The sequence below is a fragment of the Primulina tabacum genome, chromosome 17 (assembly GCF_025594145.1).
Source record: "Primulina tabacum isolate GXHZ01 chromosome 17, ASM2559414v2, whole genome shotgun sequence".
Lineage (NCBI taxonomy): Eukaryota > Viridiplantae > Streptophyta > Magnoliopsida > Lamiales > Gesneriaceae > Primulina > Primulina tabacum.
The window spans coordinates 28,950,633-28,971,086 of record NC_134566.1 but is presented as its reverse complement, the minus strand read 5'-3'; the positions used below and the strand labels follow the sequence as shown (position 1 = coordinate 28,971,086).

Genomic DNA, 20,454 nt, shown 5'->3' with positions numbered 1-20,454 from the left:
TTTTGTTGAAACCATTGCAATTTATTTTCAAAATTACCCATATGAAATCGCACTTAACAACTCACTAGATATGAATGATTTCTATAATCAGCTGGTAGGATGAAAGGAACTGTCCAATAATGAATAACTAGCTATTTTGCGCACGCATCGTTTTTTTATAATTATCTATGGATTAAAGTGAAATTTGATAAATTATCGAGAGATTAAAGTGTTATTTGAATCGTTGTAATTTTTTAAAAAAATTCAAAAATGTTTTTTGAAATTTAAAAAAAAAACAAAAATATAATTTTGATATAAAACGAGGAGAAAATTGAAAAAAGAAAAAACAGACAATTTTTTGTCCATATCAGATAGATTCGTGATAATAATAACAGATGCTGTTGCTTTGAACGAGTAGCGTAGCAACGTTGGAGTGGGTATTAATCCGACACGTATTAAAAGCAACTTTGATTGGTCAAAATGGCAGCTTTTACTGCACACACGTGCACCAGCTGGGCCAGATCTGTTTGTAATTTCCGGTCCCTATTCAAATTTGTAGGGCCACGCGGCCCAAAAGGCCCACCCATCTGTTGCCCATTATTACCGGCACATGTATGTATGCTCACCGTCTTGCCAGTTTCACCCCAAAACTCTGTTCCCTACATCCGGAGAAACACTTTCCCGCAGGACACGTGTATTTGAAATTCATAAATTTCGATTATTTTTATTATAAAAATATATATTAAATTTTAAATTTATATTTTATTTATTTATACGTCAGTAATACAAAGAATAATATATTTCAAATGATATCGTTATTAAATAAACTTGAAATTTATCTTTATTAACATGAAATATTATATAAATATCCAAACGTTGAATTTGAAGTTTATGATCTTGTTTTTCTAAAAAAACAAAAATAAATTTAAATACAATTGAAATTTATACATTTGGATCTCTCCTATGCCAAAAATTTAGAGAGATAAAAATTAGAGTAAAATTTTGGTCTCAAAGTGGTCAATTTTATAAATACTCAGTATGCCTCAATTAAATTATTATTCTATCTAATGATGATGCAGAAAATAATGACTAGGTCTCTTATGAGATGGTCTCATGAATCTTTATCTGTGAGACGAGTCAACCCTACTGATATTAACAATAAAAAGTAATACTCTTAGCATAAAAAAATAATATTTTTTCATGTATGACCCAAATAAGATTTTAGTCTCACAAAATACGATCCGTGAGATCGTCTCACATAAGTTTTTGCCGAAAACAATTATATATTAAAATAATTGAAACATTAAATTCTAGAATACCCAGAATATTTAACTATAGTGGATATTCTAAAATATATATATATATATATAGTGGATATTCTGACTTATTATAATCCACAAAATAATTATATACTAAACTAATCTAAATAACGGTTCGATCGACCCTACCCCTGTGGGCAGTGCGGAGTGATCCGGGCCGTTCATTGCCCGTGCAGGCGGTTGCATTTTGTTGAACTGAACTAAAACTAGGACTGTGTTACACCGATTTGAAAAGTAAAAAGACTCTGATTTTGCTACAATATGATTGATTTTGTTGATTTAGAAGGTTAAATTGTGCAGCAGCATGTTTGTTTTCTTGACCAAAAGTCTCTAGTTCCAATACCATATCGAATATGACAGAAAGAATCGCAACTTAAACTCGGGTAAAAGCTTGCAGTATCAAATATCCAATGTCAGCAATTATCGTGCTAGTAAATATGACTCGTTTAGTCATTATCATCCTTACCAAATTTTTGCTCCACAAAATTTGAAATTGTCACTTAAAAGTTGAATGATTGAAGTAAAACATGAATCAAAATCTAGAGAAACATTCGGACCGCAGAATGATGTTTACTAAGTGAAAAGGACTTCTGAAAGTCGGGCGCAGACAACAAAGGTTAACTAACCCCTTTACCTCTTTTTCTCACAGAAACAACCCGCGGAAGCCCTACTGTCAAAGAGTCAAAGATGAACTTATACAACGTGCCTATACTTTTAGAACCTCACGTTTCTCAAAGTTTTCTTTTGAAGGAGAGACAACGGCAAGAATCACCAAACCAGCCAAAACAACGGTCATGATACCCAAAGAATTAATCAGCAACGCTTCAGTTGAGTAGCGTGATATTATCTTGTGCATTTGAAGAAATGTCGCCTTCTCAAGAAAACCAGTGGTGCATGTAGCCACTGCTAAGGCATAAATATAAATGCCAAAAAATGCATGCCATTGCAGCAGACCAGCACGACTGTTTCTTGAACCGCCTGGATACCAAAAGGTCACAAATCCAGCAGCCCACTGCAGAAGAATTTGTCAATTGATGTAAGCTGGAGAATTGATGCTTTTAGAAATAAGAATGTTTGGTATTGTAAGAAATAATTAAAAGTAGGGGCGAGCGTCGAGAATCTAAAATTACTACCTGAATTCCAAAGAAGAAAAGGCAGGCTAGGCCAAGCCAAGAGTGGAGACTATAGAAGTTGTCAACGCCTTTTTCATTGTGAAACTTCCAAGCAGCCCATACTCCAATTACACCAAAACATAGAGCAAAAAATTGTAGAAAAAGATGAACTATTTTTTTGAAGTCTTTGGTTCCTGAGAGAGCTTTATATGCTATCATGGCTACAGAATCGAATGAAGGAAATTCAAAACCCTATTAAGAGTTTTCCGTGTAAAAAAAAAACTAATTGGTGTGTCTAAAAGTCAAGGAAAAAAATAAATTAGTTGTACCTATGCGGTATGCAAAAAAGAGAACCCATTCATGGCATGTGAAGAGGGAAGAATGGGCGCATTAAAACAACAGTGCTTGCTTGTTAATATCATTGCGAGAAATATACAGCTGACGATATTCATTTTTTTTCCACATTACTTCTTATCCGTACATCCGCAAGATATAACAGACACTTCAACAAAATTAAAGACCACAACAAATTGAACTAGTTTTTATCAACATGTCCATAAAACTGAAATTCGGACAGAATCGAGAACATAAGTTTCCTCTGACCAAACTGATGATTCCAATGGAGCGAAACTGCTCTGAAACGATAATAGTGTGCAAAATTCCCTGTCTCACAGAGACAACCACAGCATCCATCTAAGTTCTTTTCAACTTCTAAACTATTTAAAGGAACCTCAGAATTTGTTATAGATGAGCTTTAATAATTTGTAACAAGAAACTAAACGGGGAAGTTCTAAATTAATCACCAAACACAAAGCTAGTAAATTATCTACAAAATAATGGAACCAATTTCTCAATAATCCATATGAACATGAAAAAAAATTCTGTCAGCAAGCCGCATATACAAACCAGAGGTCCCCATTTACAAGTATTGAATCCCAAACTATCGATGAAGATCAACTTAACATATTCTATCAGATGGTTCATACTTAATACTTGAAGTTGTAAGTTTTTTTTTTTGTGCATTTTGAGCGACTGATACAATTCTCCCTGTCTGATCTCACCAGCAACATGATATTTTCTTTACGAATTTATCGTACAAGAAGGTAAGAAAACTTGAGTCATTCTAGTTCGATCTAACAGCAAACAATGCTTCGATGCGACATCACTGGGATTCGAGCTAAACTGTATTCTCTCCTACATATTTTTTTTTTACCTTCACCATTCAGGAGCAGAAAGCCAATGAGCATTAAAACAGGGTGAACCTGAAAATCATGTAAGAAAAACCATCCAATCAATCAAGCATTTCGATTTAGGTTAAAAAAAACATTACCCACTTCCCGAATTCATCCACCAACTCAAAATCAATAGTAAGAATGAACAGAAAAATTACGTTGAAAATGAGAGCTTTATCCTCGGATACGAGAGCCATTCCTCCTCTGAAACGCTGGGTCCATATAATTGTAAGCGCGGCTAATGTAATTCCGATTAACCTCAGGAGAGGGAATATCGGGAACCGAACAACCGGCACCGCCATTCGAAGATGCAATTCAACCGATGAAAGCTGAAAAGAACAGACTACGCCAGCCCTAAGAGCTCATCGAGGCAGAGGGGTTGACATTTGACTTTCTACGGTGTTTTTTTATTATCCCTTTTTTTTTAATTCATTGTTATTTGGGTCAAATAAACTCAGGCTTGGATTCGAACTCGGAGAAGATCATGCTTCCACCATTGAAAGCTGATTAATTAGATACAAGGTCGGTATAAAATTCTCTCGAATTAGTGACTGATTTGTGCAATTTGGGAAGATTCTTTAGATTTTCGTATACAGGAGGACAGCTACAGTTTTAACAAAATTCGTAAAGTCTCGTGAAGTTTGAATCTTGACTACATTTGTATTTCTTGATTTGGATTAAGAAGCAAATTTGGTAATCGAAATGTTTGGACTGGATTGGCTGTAGGGTGGATCCATCCATAGTCTAACTTAATACATGAATTAAGCAGTTTTAAGAAAGATATGAAGATAAACATAACATAATTTTCTTGGCAAAAACTTGTGTGAGACGGTTTCACAGATCGTATTTTGTGAGACGAATCTTTTAGAGCACCCGCATTGGTGGGTGTTACCTCATTAAAAAGTATGAGGTCCACATGCCACACACACATTACATTAACACCTTCATTCTCTCGCACTCATTTTAACATTAATACTCCTTATTTATGGGTCCCGCTATCCACTCATTTATCATTATTCTTTTTTACATTAAATAAATATAATTTCAATTTGTTTACACAATTTAAATGATTATTATTTAAAATAAATAATATTATTAATTTTAAATATATTTATTGAGTAAAATAATTTTATCTTATATTACGAACGTCATTTATTTAAAATTAATCGAATAATCGAAAATTATAATAATTGAAAAGTACAATAATCGAAAATTACAATAAATAAAAATTACATATTTCATCTCCCCCTAATCTGTTCACATAGATGTTCGTGGATGATAAGTTGCTCCTCTGTCATTTGTGAAGTGTCTTTCGAAAGGATTGCGTATTCCTTTAGTTGAACTTTGGCTAAGGCAGCTTTCGCTTTCATCTCCACAACTTCGAGTTGTTTTTGTTTCATTTCAACTTCAACCTTTTTTACGCTTGTAACTCAGTAAATTTTGCAAACATATTGTCCAAATTTATTGTCATACCTTCAATGTCAGATTTCATTTTCCCTTTTCCCTTTCTCTTTGCTGCCTTATGACCCATTGGACGAGTTTCTTCTTCATTTAAGTCTACATGTAGACTTGCATCTTGGTTAGATGAGGTGTTGCTTGCCCCTGACTCCGAGGTCCTCGCCTTCTTTGTGCTAACAAGGTGATCGACGAACTGTGGAGTAAACATTGGACGGTCTTTTACGATTCTCCACACATGCTCGAGATTAAATGCAATGCCGTTATTTTCCTCACGATATTTTTCATACGCAAACCACAATATATCCTCATCAATGTGGCCGCTACGATACGCACTATATACACTATTGTAATTTGCATTGAAGCGATATACCTTTTTTGTATGGTATTGTGCCAGTGCGATCGTATGACACTTGCAATTCTGCTGGGTGTACCTGGAGTACGATTTTCATTGTAGTAGCTTGCAACATGTCCCCAAAAAGCATCCGCCTTCTGATCGTTGCCGACAATTGGATCATCGCTGATAGTGACAAATGATCTCGCTAAAACCTCGTCTTCAACTTTACTCCATGTTGACCGCTTTCTCCTACCAGCAGCGTCAGAATCCGCCTTATCCAAATTTGGAAGTTCGATTGGGGATTCACGGTCAGAAAGTTGAGTCTCCGGAACAAAAGTTGGAGTAAACGGTTCATTTTCTATCGGAGATGTAAAAGGCATACTGGTTGCACGTGGATTAGATGAATAATTTGGTGGATATTGATTATATGGATAATTTGGTGGATATGGACCATATGGATAATTTGGTGGGTATGAAAAATATGAATAATTTGGTGGAATTTGTGAATTTTGGGAAGGAGTATTTTCCTCCGGCATTTTTTGGGAATTCACGAAATTTCTAAAAAATCCTCGGTTATTTTCATCCATTTCGGAGGAAAATAGGATAATAGAAATAAATTTTCAAAATAAAATTGAGATGATGAAAATAGTAGAGAGAATTTTTTTAGAGTGATTTGGATGTTTGAATGATTGAAATAAGTTGTGTAAATTGATGAGTATTTATAGATGAAATTTTGCTTTTTTTATTTAAGTAGCCGTTAACTAGCCATCTATATTCCAACGGCTACTTTGCAACGGCTATATTACAACGGCTACTTTAAATCAATAAATTAAATAACATTAAATAAGAAAACAACGTTTAACGATGGTTTGTGAAAATCTGTCGCACATAGCGACGGTTTTTTAAGAACCGTCGCTAAATGTCCAATTTTTTTTAAAAAATAACCGGACATAGGGGCTTTCATAAATATAAAATATAATTAAAATAATTCAAAACACGGTCAGCAAATCAGCGACGGTTTCTAAAAAGCTGTCGCTAATTGTCCAAATTTTTTTAAAAAATAAACTGACACATGGGCGTTCAATACCCTCTCTCCTGTGAGTGGGCGTTATAACGCCCACTCACAATGGAGAGGACACCCATTTAACACCCCATTGTGGGTGCCCTTATTTGGATTATCCATGAAAAAAATTATTTTTTATACTAATAGTATTACTTTTTATTGTGAATATCGGTAGGATTGATCCGTCTTACATATAAAAATTCGTGAGATCGAAGACCTACTCAATTTCTTTAGTCAGATAATTGAATAAGATGTCATTACAATAACATAAATGGATCGATCAAATATATTAATTAAACAAATCTTAAGTTTCGAGGATAAAGATTGTCTTTTACGATAATCTAATTACGAATATGGCACTTACATTAGATCTATGCCACCCTGTTCTAAACGGGAACATTCATTGAAATGACATCGTTCTCCTCCTCAAACTTTGACTCATTCCAGCCATATTTCGCTTTTCCATTTCATCACCTTTCATTCCCACTACCTCAATTTCACCACAAGAATGCTCCGACAACGATGGATTTACAAATCCTCGAATTTCATCGAGACTGCTGTCTCCTGAAGAAACACTGTCAGTAGGTGTATGAAATATTGTAACACTTTCTTCCTTCGAAGCCTGAAACGAATGGCTCCTGGATGTCCCATCATACAACGGGAGGAACGGTTTTCAACCCTGATTTTTCCCCGTCCCGTCCCAAACTATATGTCGTTGAGAGCTTTCTCTTGATGCCTTCTCTTTCTTTAACTAAGTCGTTCAGTGTTTCAAGCACTCCATTCGTAACTGCTTCCTCTGAAGCTTTTTGTTCAAGCTTCGTTATTGCCCTGTCAAATTCTTTCTGTTGCACACGTAGCGAACGCTGGTTAAACAAAAGAGTACTGAACTTAGCTGCGATAAACCCAATTTAGTTTAACGAAACTGCAAACATCATGAAACGGTATAGTCATATATAATGCAAGAAATTTAGCTTACTCTTTTTTCAAGAAATGTTCCAAGATTCAAAATTTGAAGCCTTTTCTTCCTCCAGAAGATGCAGCAGTACTTGACAGATGCTGCCAGTAAAACCAGCAGTACAGATTCTGATAATAGAAACAATACAATCGTGCTTGGGTTACCTGTGTAACATGTTAAAATCAGACCTAAGCTTTGTGTCGTTTCAACAAATATGATCCATAACTTGAAACCAAATTACCTGTGTAGATACCGATATTCTTGGGCTTAATCAGTGAGCAGCTAGATGCAAGCTTCTGACCTGGAGCAACAGCAGCAAAATATAAGACGTTTATGTATGTATTTATTACTTGGTATAAGTATATGTCAGCCGACAGAAGAATATTACGAGTAGAACGACAAGGAAAGGGATTGCCATTTCCTGCAAGATGAAATGATTTGAATAATGAGCTCCTAATCATTAAGAAAGTATAACGAGTCAGGATTAAGGTTTTGAAAACTTACTTGAAACAGCAAAAAATGACAGAAGTGTTCTTTCATCCGTCAAGAAATGCTTCATATCGCTTTGTGACAGATTGAACAATAAGTTACTATGATCGCTCTCAGACCAGTACGAGGACCCCAAAACTGGAACCAACAATGTAAATACAGCATTCCTAGGTTTCATTGCTGCAACATAAGTGTTCTCTCCTATAATATTGGCTTCTCTTTCCTGCATTTCTGTCTGAGAAACATAAACTGCATAACCGGAACAGTCAAGTACCGGATTAACCTGAATAACCGAACTCACACGCGTTGATTGTGGGAACTTTTTGAGAGATCCAGTTGGTGAAAACGAGTACAAGAATCCATCCAATGATCCAATGGATATCCACCCTGCTTTATGTGATCAGCTTTGGTTTCAAAGCATCATAATAAACTTAAATTACTCGTACTTTGTAATCTTACCGTTAGCATCAACAACTGGCTCGTAATCTTCTGAACTTAAAGGTCCTATACTTCCTTCCCAGACAATGCTTCCCATGGAAACTTCCAAGGCTAGAATTTGGGCCTTATCGGGTATAATGACGTACAATAGACCGTTGTTCCCAGAAGTGATGGTAAATTTGTTTCCATACAAACTAAAATCTTGGATCCATTTGAAATGAGGACCACGAATCGATAACGAGTAGAGTTCTCCGACAGTGTTTGAGACCTTGCAAGCAGACAAGAAAACATAATACTTACCAAACCTTAAAACTAAAAAAAAGGATAAAAAATATATATTGATGATCGAGGCTTACATATATACTAGCTTCACAATGATCAATGACAGGGACAGAAGTAAAATAACAATCCGTGGTACATTTCCTGCAACCTTGGCGATAGCCATGCCGATAAAGTACCGGACCAGCGCTCCAGAGAAGCTTTCCATGTAATCTAAGTGCAAAGAGGCCTCTGTTCTTCACATTTATCACAACACATGAGCTAGATATACTTACTGCAATTCCAACAATATCTGTTTCAACCGGACCAAAGAACACTTCAACCGAAGAGTCAGTAGTCCCATTTTTAAAAGGATGGATTTTAAGTACCCTGTTCTCAGCAACCAAATATATCTGCCGTTGGGCTTGAAAATATCAGTGATCACTAATAAATACGTCACAAAAATTTAAATTTAATGTCACAAAAACGATCATCGGGCGGGCCTTGCCTTTCTTGAACCCCCATGAACTGGAGCTATATCAGCACTGCATGTATAATTTAAATGTACTGTCCAAGCAATGGATCCATTCTTTTCAAAGGCGAAAAAGCTCTTGTCTGAACATGCGAAAACCCGCCCGTCATCACCAACGAAGTTTTTGAAAAGTTGGCCACCGGCTTTCTTGGAAGGCTTCTCTGCTGAAACAAGAAAATTCTCCAGACTACTTACACGCCCTCAATCGCCAAATCTTAGAAGTTTATTATCTAATTTTCTGAGAATCTTAGGTTCGCTCCTGAATTCATTAAAGCGCATTTTTGTCTCAATTTTCCGGTAGGAAACAATTCCAACTCGAACATACAAAAACCGAAAAGCGAGCAAAATACAAAATACCCGAACTGGAGAAGATAGAAGGGTACCTGCAAATAATGCCAGTCTCTTGAAATGTTGGGAATTGTAGGTTACAGCGAACGGCAATTGGACAACAACGGCCAAGATTATTACAGAAGGATGAAGAATAAACATCTCTCCTCTTAAACTTCGGAAAGCACTAAATCTGAAAATTACCCACAAAGAAATCCTTATCCGGTAACGGTTAATATAACCGTTTCTTCATGGCGGGAAACAGATTCAGCATTAATAAATTGTGTACATTATTTACATGATTTTAAAAAATTATAAAATTAACCAGAAAATTTTATTTTCTTTGAAGTCCTACAAAAGGCAGATTACCTTTAAAGTTGTATCTAAATTACAGCCATCAGCTTTGAATTTGTTGTCGGATCTTGTCTCTGTGTTAATCAAATTTTGATTAGAAAACTATTTTTCTGCTTCATTTTCGTAACAATATTGCAAGAAATTGAACTTCGAATGGCTTGGTGATGGTGTGAAGTAGTCAGTTAATGAGATACTATAGTGAGGATATTGCTCTCACAGGTAAATTCAACTACTATCATTGATCTAAATACATGAGATATATGTTTAACTCTACATAATTTTTTTGAATGCAATAATGATACCATTAGATATAAAAAACTTGTGTGAGACCGTCTCACGGATCGTATTTTGTGAGACAAGATATCTTATTTGGATCATCAATAAAAAATTATTACTTTATGCTAAGAGTATTACTTTTTATTGTGAATATCGGTAAGGTTGACCCGTCTCACAGATAAAGATTCATGAGACTGTGTCACAAGAGACCTACTCCCATTAGATTTATCGTGAAAATAATGTTATCAAATACACTAAACTAAACTTTGTTGAGATTCTTGTTTGGTCTTTCTCTGCAAAATCGATTCAGAACAAAATCTATAAAAGCTTCAGATTTCGAAGTTCAGTGCTGTTAATGTGAAAGCAAGAACGAGAAAGTAAAGGCAGCGAGATCGGGAAATTGTAAATTTGACTACAAAGTTCAGCAATGTTGAATGGGACGGCAATAATGAAAAGAACATGGAACACTTAATGGGAAACTGTAAATGAGAGGGAAATTGTGGGTAGTAGCTGCTTTCGTAGTTGTTTATTTAACTTCCCACTCCACTGTCTCGATCCACGTTCGTATTTTCCATCTACTAAGCATATTTTTATATTAATCTTTAAAACACTGGGGCTATTTTGGTGGATATTATGTGATAGTATCAAGATGGAAATTTTCAATTATACAATTTATATGAAATAGGTATATAATACATCGAACAGAGAATTCTCAACAGTTGCAAGGTGATCGCTCATAACGCTTTTTGAACGGATCATATCGGAGAACATCTGCGAGTTGAAGAATCTTGAACTCGTGGGGCTCAAAATCGGCTGGTTGCCGTCCGAAGAGAGCTGTTTATTGCTTTTATCTCAGAAGGGGCTAAGATGATGAGCCAATCTCAACAAAATTTCTGGGACAAAGCGTCTTCTTGGAGAAGCCAAAGCATCACTAGCAAGAGCTTCCTTGTCGTCGGCATGTATGAAGGCTACTACATAGTCGAAAAGCTCATCTTTTCCGCCTCTAAGAGGATCCTGAATTTGGGAACTTACTTCAGAATCCAGAGACCAAGAATTACATAAAACAAAGCAGAAATAGAATCATTAGTTACTTGGAGGAATAGATCTGTATGGGTTTTCCCATGATATAAGATAAGTTCAGCTCGAGCCCCCGCTATCCTGAGCGTTTCCGCAAATGCTTGACTGTAATCACAACCAAGTTTAGACAGCAAAACAGAGAACGTCTTGATTATACAAGAGATGGCGTGAAATTGAATTGTTTTTAATGTAAAATTATTATCATCTTTCTTAAAAAATCGAACCTTTCATCCGATGGTATGGAATAATCAGAGGTACCGTGGAAAAGGATAAAATGAGGCAGCAGAGAAACTGCATTATGTAAACTTGGACTTTGTGCAATAAATTCAGGAGAGAACTGCTTCAATGATTTCTCCCCTTCCATTATACTGTGAAAAAAAAATCATGACGACGAAGAAATAAACATACAAAATTTGCTATAGGCCAAATGTTGAGATAAAAAACCAAGCACCTTAAAAAGATGGAGCGATACAAGCCTCGGCCATGGAAATGATCCACCAGTTTGAGTAAATTGTACCTGTTGTTGGATCAATTAGGAGCTATGATGCCAACCAAATAGCACGGTGCCTATCATTGTGTAATTTTCTATCATTATCTCATTTAACTCACCCCCCAGATAAACCAAAATAAGCTCTTATCTGGGACACACTCCAAGAAATGTCATCTCCTTTGGACTCTTTGACTGCTTGTTGTAGAAGAGCACACGCAGAAATGTGGGCACCGGCTGATTGACCCATTAAATAGATCCTAAGAAATCAAAAGGGTAAACTTTGTATTAGAAGATCGATGGTCGTACTGATCCATCATGATGTTGTGTTTCGGCCTAGCACTTGTCACCAATACTGGCCTTTACACAAAGAAATAGAGCAGAAATAGTTTATCATTTATCGTTGTTTTTCGTCATATTACAAGACAAAGAGTAATGTCATACTGCTTCCAGCATCACGACTATTGAGGTCAGAATGTGTTGGCTGTTAAATTATGAAATCGATTCCTGTTATTCAATGTAGGGCTTCAATGATGATACACCGAGCTATCGCCTATCAAGTGTAGTAGTATTTGCCATTTGAGCCCTTTCATCCTTACCGAACTCTCCAATTAAGAAGCAACTAAATCTAAATGTAAAAGAATAAATGACTCACTTGTTCGGGTCGCCTCCAAATTCAACAACATCGTTACAGACATAAGAGATTGCCTGAGAAATATCGTCAACCATATCACTAATTGTCCCCTGTGGAAAATTTCTGAATCGCAGATGTATATATTAGAAAGTATCGTCTAAACTCAAAGATGGTATATTTATTCCAAAAAAAATAAAATATGCATTATCATGGATAATAGGATTAACTATAACTCAAACCATGCCAGATACCTGTAATCTATGCTAGCAACTATGATGTCTCTTTCTGCTAATTGTAATCCTAGAAGAGACCCCCATGCCTTATACCTGCAAATATAAATCATGTTTATAGTTTTGGATAGAGTTGTTTTACTTAGTTCAGCATGAAAGCCTGCATGTTTTTTATGATGGTAGTGCCAGTTACACTCTATATAAAGTTGATCACTCTCCATTTAGCTTTTTACTTTATACATTGAAGAATACATCCCTTGAACTTAACATATAATTTGATTAAGTGGAAAGAATATTTAACAGACGCTTTCTTCGGCGACTTAGTTTTAAACTTAGTTCAAGTACATAATTTAGATAACTGACTCTTTATATATGCTTTTATGCATGGGATAACAAAAACATTTGAAGTAGGCAAGATTTTCCTTACAAGCATTAAATAGTTGAGAAGTAACTACTGGCGTAAAAATGTATATTTTGAATTGTGCAATTAATACAAAAGTGAAATTAGCAATATGTGGAGTACAAATAACACCTCTTTACTTTTAAAACAATCTTAACAATTGTACCAAAAGAACAAGCATGTTGAAACTCTAAAGTGATCTCTCCAATGACAAGCTAATATTCAAACTCAGAACCCGAATATAAATGAGAGGAAATGACCTCTAGCTTACTCACCCGATGATCCAAGCTCCACCAGTTACAAATATCACAATAGGCTTTAGGCCATCACTATTTTTTGGTAAATACAAATCCAATCTGCAAGATTATTTCATGTTCACGCCTCACGGAACCATGAAAGCAAATAAAGTAAGAAGGAGAATTATTTTGGCAAAAACATACCTATTTCTTGGTCGATCTCCGTAAACAATACTTCGATGGACTTGGCTTGAAAAGAAGTAACAAAATCCAACTACAAATAGGCAAATTTATAAATATGAATAGAACTATGCATTCTCAAACAGAGGGAGGCATGTCGAAAGTGTCATTATCTCTAAGATATCTGACTACCAAAAACAGATGCAGTCAAGGTACTTGCAGAAAACCGCACCCTATTTTCATCTAAAGAGAAGAAAATATATGAATCGTAGAAGTATCAATTGCAGTTTCCACCGAGGAGATTCGTTAAAACATTCAAAAAAAAAAAAAACAAATGGAAACATTTGCTTATTACTTGCTAGTACTCTACCTAGTTATGCATTATCAAAATGCTTTCCAAGATTTCTGATTCATTAGCATTCCTTAGTAAAAAGGATTCTCTACACGCCCAATTTACAGAATAACTTGAAGAATCGAATAAATGTTCGACAATTGATGCTCACCTTGGAGAAATCCAGGCAAAAGAAACATGGCATAAAGAGCAAGAGAAAGGAATCTCGTGATCCATCGGTAGCCTACCCTGAAAACAGATATTATTAGTGAACATTCATAATAAAAATCGGTCCTTGCAATAATCCAACTTTTATTATTATTTTTTCCTGAATATACAAGAACTCTTTATTCGAACTACGTTGCATCTAAAACCCAATAAGCTCAGAACATGCACAGAATCATTGTCCAGAAATAAAACAGTGATTTTGGGAATAGCATATACCCAAGATAGCGAAGGAGCTTGAAGCTGAGCCTGGTAATCAAATAAGTCTCCGCCGCAGCGTGGCCAACCTCACGGCCAAACGACCTCTGGCGAGCAAGCAACGACGACGTTCTCCTCCCACCTCTCCTCCTCCACTGCTGGTCCGGTGAACCACTCGGAACACTAGAGACCCTGAACAGAGGATCCGATGCCGGGTCTTGCTCTACCAATTTTTTTGAAGAAACATAAGGCGGCAGAGACGCCGTCGCCTCCATACCCGCCGATCCGACAGATTCTAATTACTCCGATGGAGACGATTTTGTACGCTTCGGAAAAATGGGTTCTTTCGGGGATTTGCGAAAGAATCCTATCTTTCGGAAAGCTTACACCAACTGTGGGATCTAGCATTGGGTAGCGAGATTCAAAATCTTTATAGAAGATGGACACAACAGTAAAGAAAGGGAGGTTTTTTACAAAGTAATTCAAAGTGTCGTCGTCTCAGAATTTTCGATTTAATATATGTTCCCACCTTTCCATCATCGGACCTAAAACATTAACCAGTCATCGTAGATAGACCAAAAATTGAATTAAATATACATTTATGCCCTTGAAGTGACTTTTTTTCCCAAAAATATATATTTACTTCTTTTTTATATAATATAATATTATAAATATGAGTTTGGCTTATGATTAATGGAATCTTTCTTGTCATAAAAAATTAATAAAGTTTCATATGGTCATTTTTTTAAAAAAAAAAATTGAAAAGTGGTACCTGTTACTTTAATTTGTTCATTAAGTCGTATTTACAAATTTTATGAAAAAATGGGAGGGTGAAAAAGTATATTCACGCCAATAATAGGAATAAAAAAAAGCATAAAATAAATATTAAAATAAGCATCACGTGTCACTTTGTGCACACATTTCTCAAAATATTGGAAGACTCAAACGTACGGTTAAGTAAATCCCTCGGTATTGTAAATTTGTAAAGTCTGTTCATTTTGTCAACTCTCATCGAATTCTCGAGAAGAATATTAAAAGTTAAGTTTCTATTATTATATTTGAGTCAACTTCCCGACTTATTTTATTGCTCACTGAATTTTTGAATTTTCCTATTTACAAGTGACATTTTTGGGTTCTTAACGAATTTTTAATATCTTCTAAACTGTCAAAAATAATTTATTTTGATATATATAATTTTTTTTGAATCCAAACGTGTTTTTTTAAATTCCATTTTCTTAAACAAGACCCGTTTAGGATTATGTCGAAATAGAGTCAAGGGATGATGTGCGAATAAAACATAGTATTGTTTTAGATGAGTTTTGGACACGATGATTCGATGTACGTTGAGTACTTTAACAAAATTATCAATCAACAAAAAATGTCACAAAATAATTAACAAACGTAATTTGACATCGTATTTTCTTTATGTTTGACCTAAAGGCGATTTCCCGCAGTTGGATCTCGAACTTGTAACTTCTATTATCAGATCGGTTATTAGTCATCGATATCGACAACCGTATTGTGAGGTTACAGTTATATTTGAATCCATCAACCGTATCATATTCACATACTGAGCATTAACTCAAAAATCCAATTTTGTTTTTATAGAGAAGGAACTGCTCTATACCATTTCAAAAAGCAAATACCATAAACACGATCACCAATTTTTGAATTCACATCCCTCTAAGACTGCAGACTCTTCTGGATTTAAATTAATTAAGAGTCAAGCAGAATTGAATTCATTACGAGAAAACACTCCTGCAGCCTATCCCTATTCAGAACACTCAAATCCGAGACAAATTGTTAGAAGGGAATCAAACAACTTGCTGCTCTAAATACTCTAAACAACCGACGTACACCACGGTCATCTTTATCATAGAGACAACAACGCAACCCAATTTCATACAGTGCAATCAGTTAATTGTGTTTAAAATATGACTCTGAGAAACCTTAGACAATTCTTTTTCTAGAATCAAGATTACGCCTCTAGTGGCCTAAAAGAGTAAGTATGCAAGTGATCAATCTTCTCTTGTTTTTATCTCCTTTTCTTCCTCAGACCCAACTTTTTACCGAAACCACCATCTCTGAATGGCAGATATTGGAGTGTTCAAGAATGGAGCGTACTGCTGCATTAATGGATTCACAGAACGCCCCATCATGGCCCATGTATTTTGATGGTAGCCAGCAGTAACAGGAGAAAGATACATAAGCTTCAAAAGCTGCCACGAAGACGGTTCAAGAATTGAATCAACTTCAATAAGTTGGTGATCTTTTGTCCATCAAATGTTTGACAAAGTAATATACATAAATATCATAGAATTCAATGTATACACAGTATAGGTAGGATTTTGGACACGGGATTCTCTGAGACAAGTACCGAGTCAAGGCCAAGTGACGGCAATAATAAAGAGGACCAATTGACGGTAATTTTGAAATAATTGCACAAGTTTATACGACAGGATAGTGGACAACAATAATGGTATGTTTAACAGAAACTCACCAATATTTAACAAGAATTGGATACACGGAAACAACAATTTCAAGTTTCAATTCAAAAGCAACAAATACCTGCCAGTGCATGAATGCCTGTATGATATTCCGCTGCCACCTGTTTATTAATTCAAGGCACAAAACATCAATTTGGTGAATAATTCAAACACGGTTATAAAATAATGAGTTGAATCAGATATTGTTAATAAAGGAAATGTGGAGGATACTGACGAGAAGAGAGAAATTATCAGAAGGAACCCAATTCCTATCTCAGCTTGTGATGACAAAACCCCAAGTGTGGTCGTGTTTGATTCAACCCAAACACAAGCCTTTTCCAAGTACCTCCTGTGGAGGATCATCAAGAATGTCTCAAATAGGAGGAACAAAATTAAACACAAATTAGGCTTTCATTTATGACAGTTTAATGATTATTAAAGGAAATTTAATACAAATCTAGAAGAAAAAAAACTGAGCCTTTAAACACACGCTCTGAAGCTAGAGCCTCATCAATGATAAAACCTGATATTCGGTAAACATATAGTGCATATGATTATTTCAATCTAATAATCACCTAAGATTCCCTTTTCTCGATAAATATCGTTCAACAATCTATAGGTTAAACAACTTTTGCTGTACGATCCTACTATATATCAAAGCAGGCATCAATGAATACATAAAATTCCAAAAACTCAATAAATAACCCATATTCCCAGGAAATTAGCCAATTTTTTGGCATATAAATTTCTGAGTGTCCCAAGAAAGATGCTAACTATAATACTATATCCTAGACATTTGAAGGACTGTAGCTTAGACATATTCCACTTGATGTCATCCTCAATCAAGGGTTGTGCCAATAAGCAATACCACAGGACAATGAGTGCAATATAAGAATTTTGAAATATTCTGTGCAGCCAAAAACCGGCTTTCTCACCTGTACAAGGTGGAATGGCTAAAGTTATGCCTCAAGAACTTCGTAACATGCTCAAGCGCCCGGCACAGAATGGGAATTAAAGCAACTGCCAACATTGAACTTGGTACTTTCAGAATATCGCGCATTCAGTAAACATGACTGATAAATTAATAACTGCACAAGTGATACATACATTTGAGGCAAACATGTGAGGAAACAAAGTTAATACAGTAAATGGCATAGAGAAAATCTTTGGTAGCCACCACGGACTGAAACCACACCTGCAAAGCCTACAAGTTCCATGCTCTTGGTTTCTGCAAGAGATAATCAGTTACCATAGGCAGTAAACCAATAAATAGAACAGAATTCATGCACCGAGACAAAGAAAGAACTAAGTGGCATTACCCCATACGATGAATATAGAGAACACAGAGAAGAACAAGCAGTTCCCAAGAACGAATGCCGATACGCCGGATTTGATAGATTATTTGGCGCAAATGGAAACACTGAAAGAACTCCCACGAGAAATGACTGCAGATAAAGGGGAAAAAATTGAAGTATCCAAAAATAGAATATTTATTGAAAATAAAAAACACAAGCCTGAGACAATTATCAATACAACATTATTAAAGGTTGAGCCGTGGAGAGGTTTCCAGAAACTAACTTTTGTGTCATGATGTAATTTTTAAAATGCCAAAAATACCCCTCTAAAATTACAATACCCCGTTATATTTAATAAAAAATATCAGAAAAATGTAATTTAGTGAATTTCATTTATAACTATCATATCTCATCAACTTTCCAAAAAAAATATAAAAATTACTTAAATATTTATTTATTTATCTTTATCCAGACTCTTAAATTTTTAAATTCAATCATCATATAACTCCTAACGTAAAAAATTATTATAAAAGGCATGAATTTAAAAGTAACAAAAAATTATTTAACACTAAAAATTTGTATTATGTATGTATGCACCCATAAAATGCCAAGAGGTGCTAGTGTAAAATAATTTTACAGATCTAGGTAAACTTGATTTTGCAAATCTTGATCAAAATCTACACAAAAGATTACAGATAACATGGACCCATCCTTCCAAGATGAAGGCCAAAATGTTTAGAAGTTATACTAGACAAGAAATTGCAGAATATAATAAAAGCCGTGAACACATTAAGAACATTTAAAGCAGACAGTGAATCAAATTATAGACCAATAAAGCAAGACATGATGCCAGCTCCAATCTGGCCACAAATCTTGTCATTCTTGCACCTACCGAAAAGCAGTTAAACAATAAAATGATTTCAAATGAATTCAACATACCCAAGCATTGACAGAAAATTGGATAGTCTGACTATCCCAACGCAATGATGTAGTGTTAGGAGGTGGAGTTGCAGGTGTCCCTGATGTTCTACTCGCAGCCCCTACATGGCAAGTTCAAGTAAAAAAACACCTAACATCGGAGTAAAGAATGAATAAGATATGTTGGCCAAATCATCACCACGTCTCATTAATAACACTAATTCAGACCTGAACTTCGTTGACGTGGATTACTTCCAGAAGCAGACGATGGTGTTGATTGTGGCGAGGCTGCTGAAGATTTTGCAGGTGCGGTGCTAGTAGTCATGGGCTCCACAAGTAGATCTGGATCCTGAAATGTATATACATCAACTTAGCTCCAAAAAATAAGTATCAAGAACCAGCATGCATAAACATTCTCTTAATGCCATATTCAGAATAAACATTCCAACTAATATTCACACTGAAAACTCAATCTCTCATTTATGTAAGACCAACTATGATAACGAGGAAAATCCAGGTTCATACACTCCTAAATTTATAACGGCGAACTGACCAGATCCCATGAAAAAGAATTCCAATAAACAAAAGTCCCAGATTTTCATGTTCATGCTCGCGTCAAGCACATAAAATTTCTTCACCAGCTGCGCATCTAGACCACAAAAATGATCGGGGCCAGATAAAATTCGTTTGTTTCGTTTGACAAACACCCAACTAAGCAACTCAAATCATCATTTTTCTATACATGGGAAAAAAGGAAAATAATTAAACTGTATAGATGTAGCCAATATAAATCTTCAACGTCGAAGAGGAAGAAAAAGAAATTAAACCCCGATGCGATTCTTCTACAAATCAAGACCTAATTTTGACAACCAAAAACCTTCACCAAGAAACAAATTAACGAAAAGCAAGAGAATATCCATATCAAAATCAATTAAATAAATAAATAAAATAAAGAAAGAAGAGCATACAATGTACCGCTGGTAGAACTTGCGCTTGAAGTGATCAACGACATCAGATCTGGAAGACATGTGAGGAGGAAGAAGAACGTTTGACCAGTAATCCGCCCACCGCGTATCGTTCTCATAATCGTAAGCGGCGGCCCCAATCCGCTTCAACTTCTGCGGATCTTCTCCTTCTCCGCCACCCATGATTTTCTCTCCGCCCAAGAAATTTCTTCGTGCCTATTATAGAAGAGAGAAACCCTCAATCTGAAATTTGGAATTTAAGCCTCACTCTTTCACTAAAACGTGGTCACATTTGTACTAGATTCATCGGCGTTCCTTGGTACCAGTTCCAGAATTGCTATCCTGTTTTGCTCTAACAATCTCCGGTTTGACGTAAAATCGCTGGTGTGTTACGACTTTAGTGTCATAGATCAATTTGCTTTTGAATGCTTAAAATTTAAATTTTACAAACCAAAAATTTCGGGTTTTTTAATAAAATATTACAAATTTTAAATATTTAACAAACCCATAATCATGAATTGGATACAAAAACTCTTATAAAGACGGTCTCACGGATCGATTTCGTGGGTCGAATCTCTTATTTGAGTCATTCATGAAAAAATATTAATTTTTATGCTAAGAGTATTAGTTTTTATTGTGAATATCGGTAAGGTTGACCCGTCTCAC

General features: G+C 35.4%; 4 protein-coding genes, 1 long non-coding RNA gene and 1 pseudogene across 5 annotated transcripts; all 6 read right to left on the bottom strand.

The window, feature by feature from the left end:
• Positions 1 to 1,852: 1,852 nt before the first annotated feature.
• On the bottom strand, positions 1,853 to 4,193 carry LOC142531654 (transmembrane ascorbate ferrireductase 2-like). The gene is made up of 4 exons (XM_075637873.1): positions 3,801 to 4,193; positions 3,624 to 3,672; positions 2,432 to 2,631; positions 1,853 to 2,310 (listed from the first exon to the last, which is right to left on the bottom strand). Exons 1-4 carry the CDS (start codon positions 3,942 to 3,944, stop codon positions 2,005 to 2,007), a joined length of 699 nt encoding a protein of 232 aa, XP_075493988.1. The 5' UTR covers positions 3,945 to 4,193; the 3' UTR covers positions 1,853 to 2,004.
• Positions 2,684 to 3,617, bottom strand: LOC142531655 (uncharacterized). Its single transcript, XR_012816354.1, has 2 exons — positions 3,092 to 3,617; positions 2,684 to 3,045 (listed from the first exon to the last, which is right to left on the bottom strand). It is a non-coding gene; the product is annotated as an uncharacterized LOC142531655 (long non-coding RNA).
• An 866-nt stretch (positions 4,194 to 5,059) lies between the features above and the next one.
• LOC142530660 (glutathione S-transferase T3-like) lies at positions 5,060 to 5,814 on the bottom strand. Its single transcript, XM_075636479.1, has 2 exons — positions 5,471 to 5,814; positions 5,060 to 5,420 (listed from the first exon to the last, which is right to left on the bottom strand). Exons 1-2 carry the CDS (start codon positions 5,812 to 5,814, stop codon positions 5,060 to 5,062), a joined length of 705 nt encoding a protein of 234 aa, XP_075492594.1.
• Positions 5,815 to 6,817: 1,003 nt separating this feature from the next.
• LOC142531371 (protein GAMETE EXPRESSED 3-like) lies at positions 6,818 to 9,721 on the bottom strand. The gene is given in 10 exon segments (XM_075637475.1): positions 6,818 to 7,165; positions 7,167 to 7,360; positions 7,474 to 7,616; positions 7,694 to 7,753; positions 7,841 to 7,873; positions 7,957 to 8,328; positions 8,401 to 8,647; positions 8,736 to 9,050; positions 9,146 to 9,333; positions 9,553 to 9,721. Coding segments are annotated over 10 exon segments (1,926 nt in total). The 5' UTR covers positions 9,659 to 9,721; the 3' UTR covers positions 6,818 to 6,897.
• A 970-nt stretch (positions 9,722 to 10,691) lies between these two features.
• LOC142531537 (isoprenylcysteine alpha-carbonyl methylesterase ICME-like) lies at positions 10,692 to 14,639 on the bottom strand. Its single transcript, XM_075637706.1, has 11 exons — positions 14,146 to 14,639; positions 13,874 to 13,950; positions 13,395 to 13,464; positions 13,230 to 13,310; positions 12,576 to 12,650; positions 12,346 to 12,447; positions 11,813 to 11,950; positions 11,655 to 11,720; positions 11,428 to 11,571; positions 11,218 to 11,308; positions 10,692 to 11,140 (listed from the first exon to the last, which is right to left on the bottom strand). Exons 1-11 carry the CDS (start codon positions 14,397 to 14,399, stop codon positions 10,979 to 10,981), a joined length of 1,260 nt encoding a protein of 419 aa, XP_075493821.1. The 5' UTR covers positions 14,400 to 14,639; the 3' UTR covers positions 10,692 to 10,978.
• A 1,064-nt stretch (positions 14,640 to 15,703) lies between these two features.
• LOC142531539 (uncharacterized) lies at positions 15,704 to 20,186 on the bottom strand (annotated as a pseudogene).
• Between the last annotated feature and the right edge of the window lie 268 nt (positions 20,187 to 20,454).

Bases quoted from the DNA above. Each gene is read 5' to 3' on its own strand.
- LOC142530660 (XM_075636479.1), bottom strand. From the start codon at position 5,814: ATGCCTTTTACATCTCCGATAGAAAATGAACCGTTTACTCCAACTTTT. The intron at 5,421-5,470 runs GTATATCGCTTC...TGCGTATCGTAG, and splicing joins CACAATACCATACAAAAAAG to CGGCCACATTGATGAGGATA.
- LOC142531654 (XM_075637873.1), bottom strand. From the start codon at position 3,944: ATGGCGGTGCCGGTTGTTCGGTTCCCGATATTCCCTCTCCTGAGGTTA. The intron at 3,673-3,800 runs GTAATTTTTCTG...CATGATTTTCAG, and splicing joins ATAAAGCTCTCATTTTCAAC to GTTCACCCTGTTTTAATGCT. The intron at 2,632-3,623 runs GTAAAAAAAAAA...TCGATTCTGTAG, and splicing joins TCTGCTCCTGAATGGTGAAG to CCATGATAGCATATAAAGCT.
- LOC142531537 (XM_075637706.1), bottom strand. From the start codon at position 14,399: ATGGAGGCGACGGCGTCTCTGCCGCCTTATGTTTCTTCAAAAAAATTG. The intron at 13,311-13,394 runs GTATGTTTTTGC...ATAATCTTGCAG, and splicing joins GGAGATCGACCAAGAAATAG to ATTGGATTTGTATTTACCAA. The intron at 11,951-12,345 runs GTGAGTCATTTA...TTGATTTCTTAG, and splicing joins TTTGGAGGCGACCCGAACAA to GATCTATTTAATGGGTCAAT.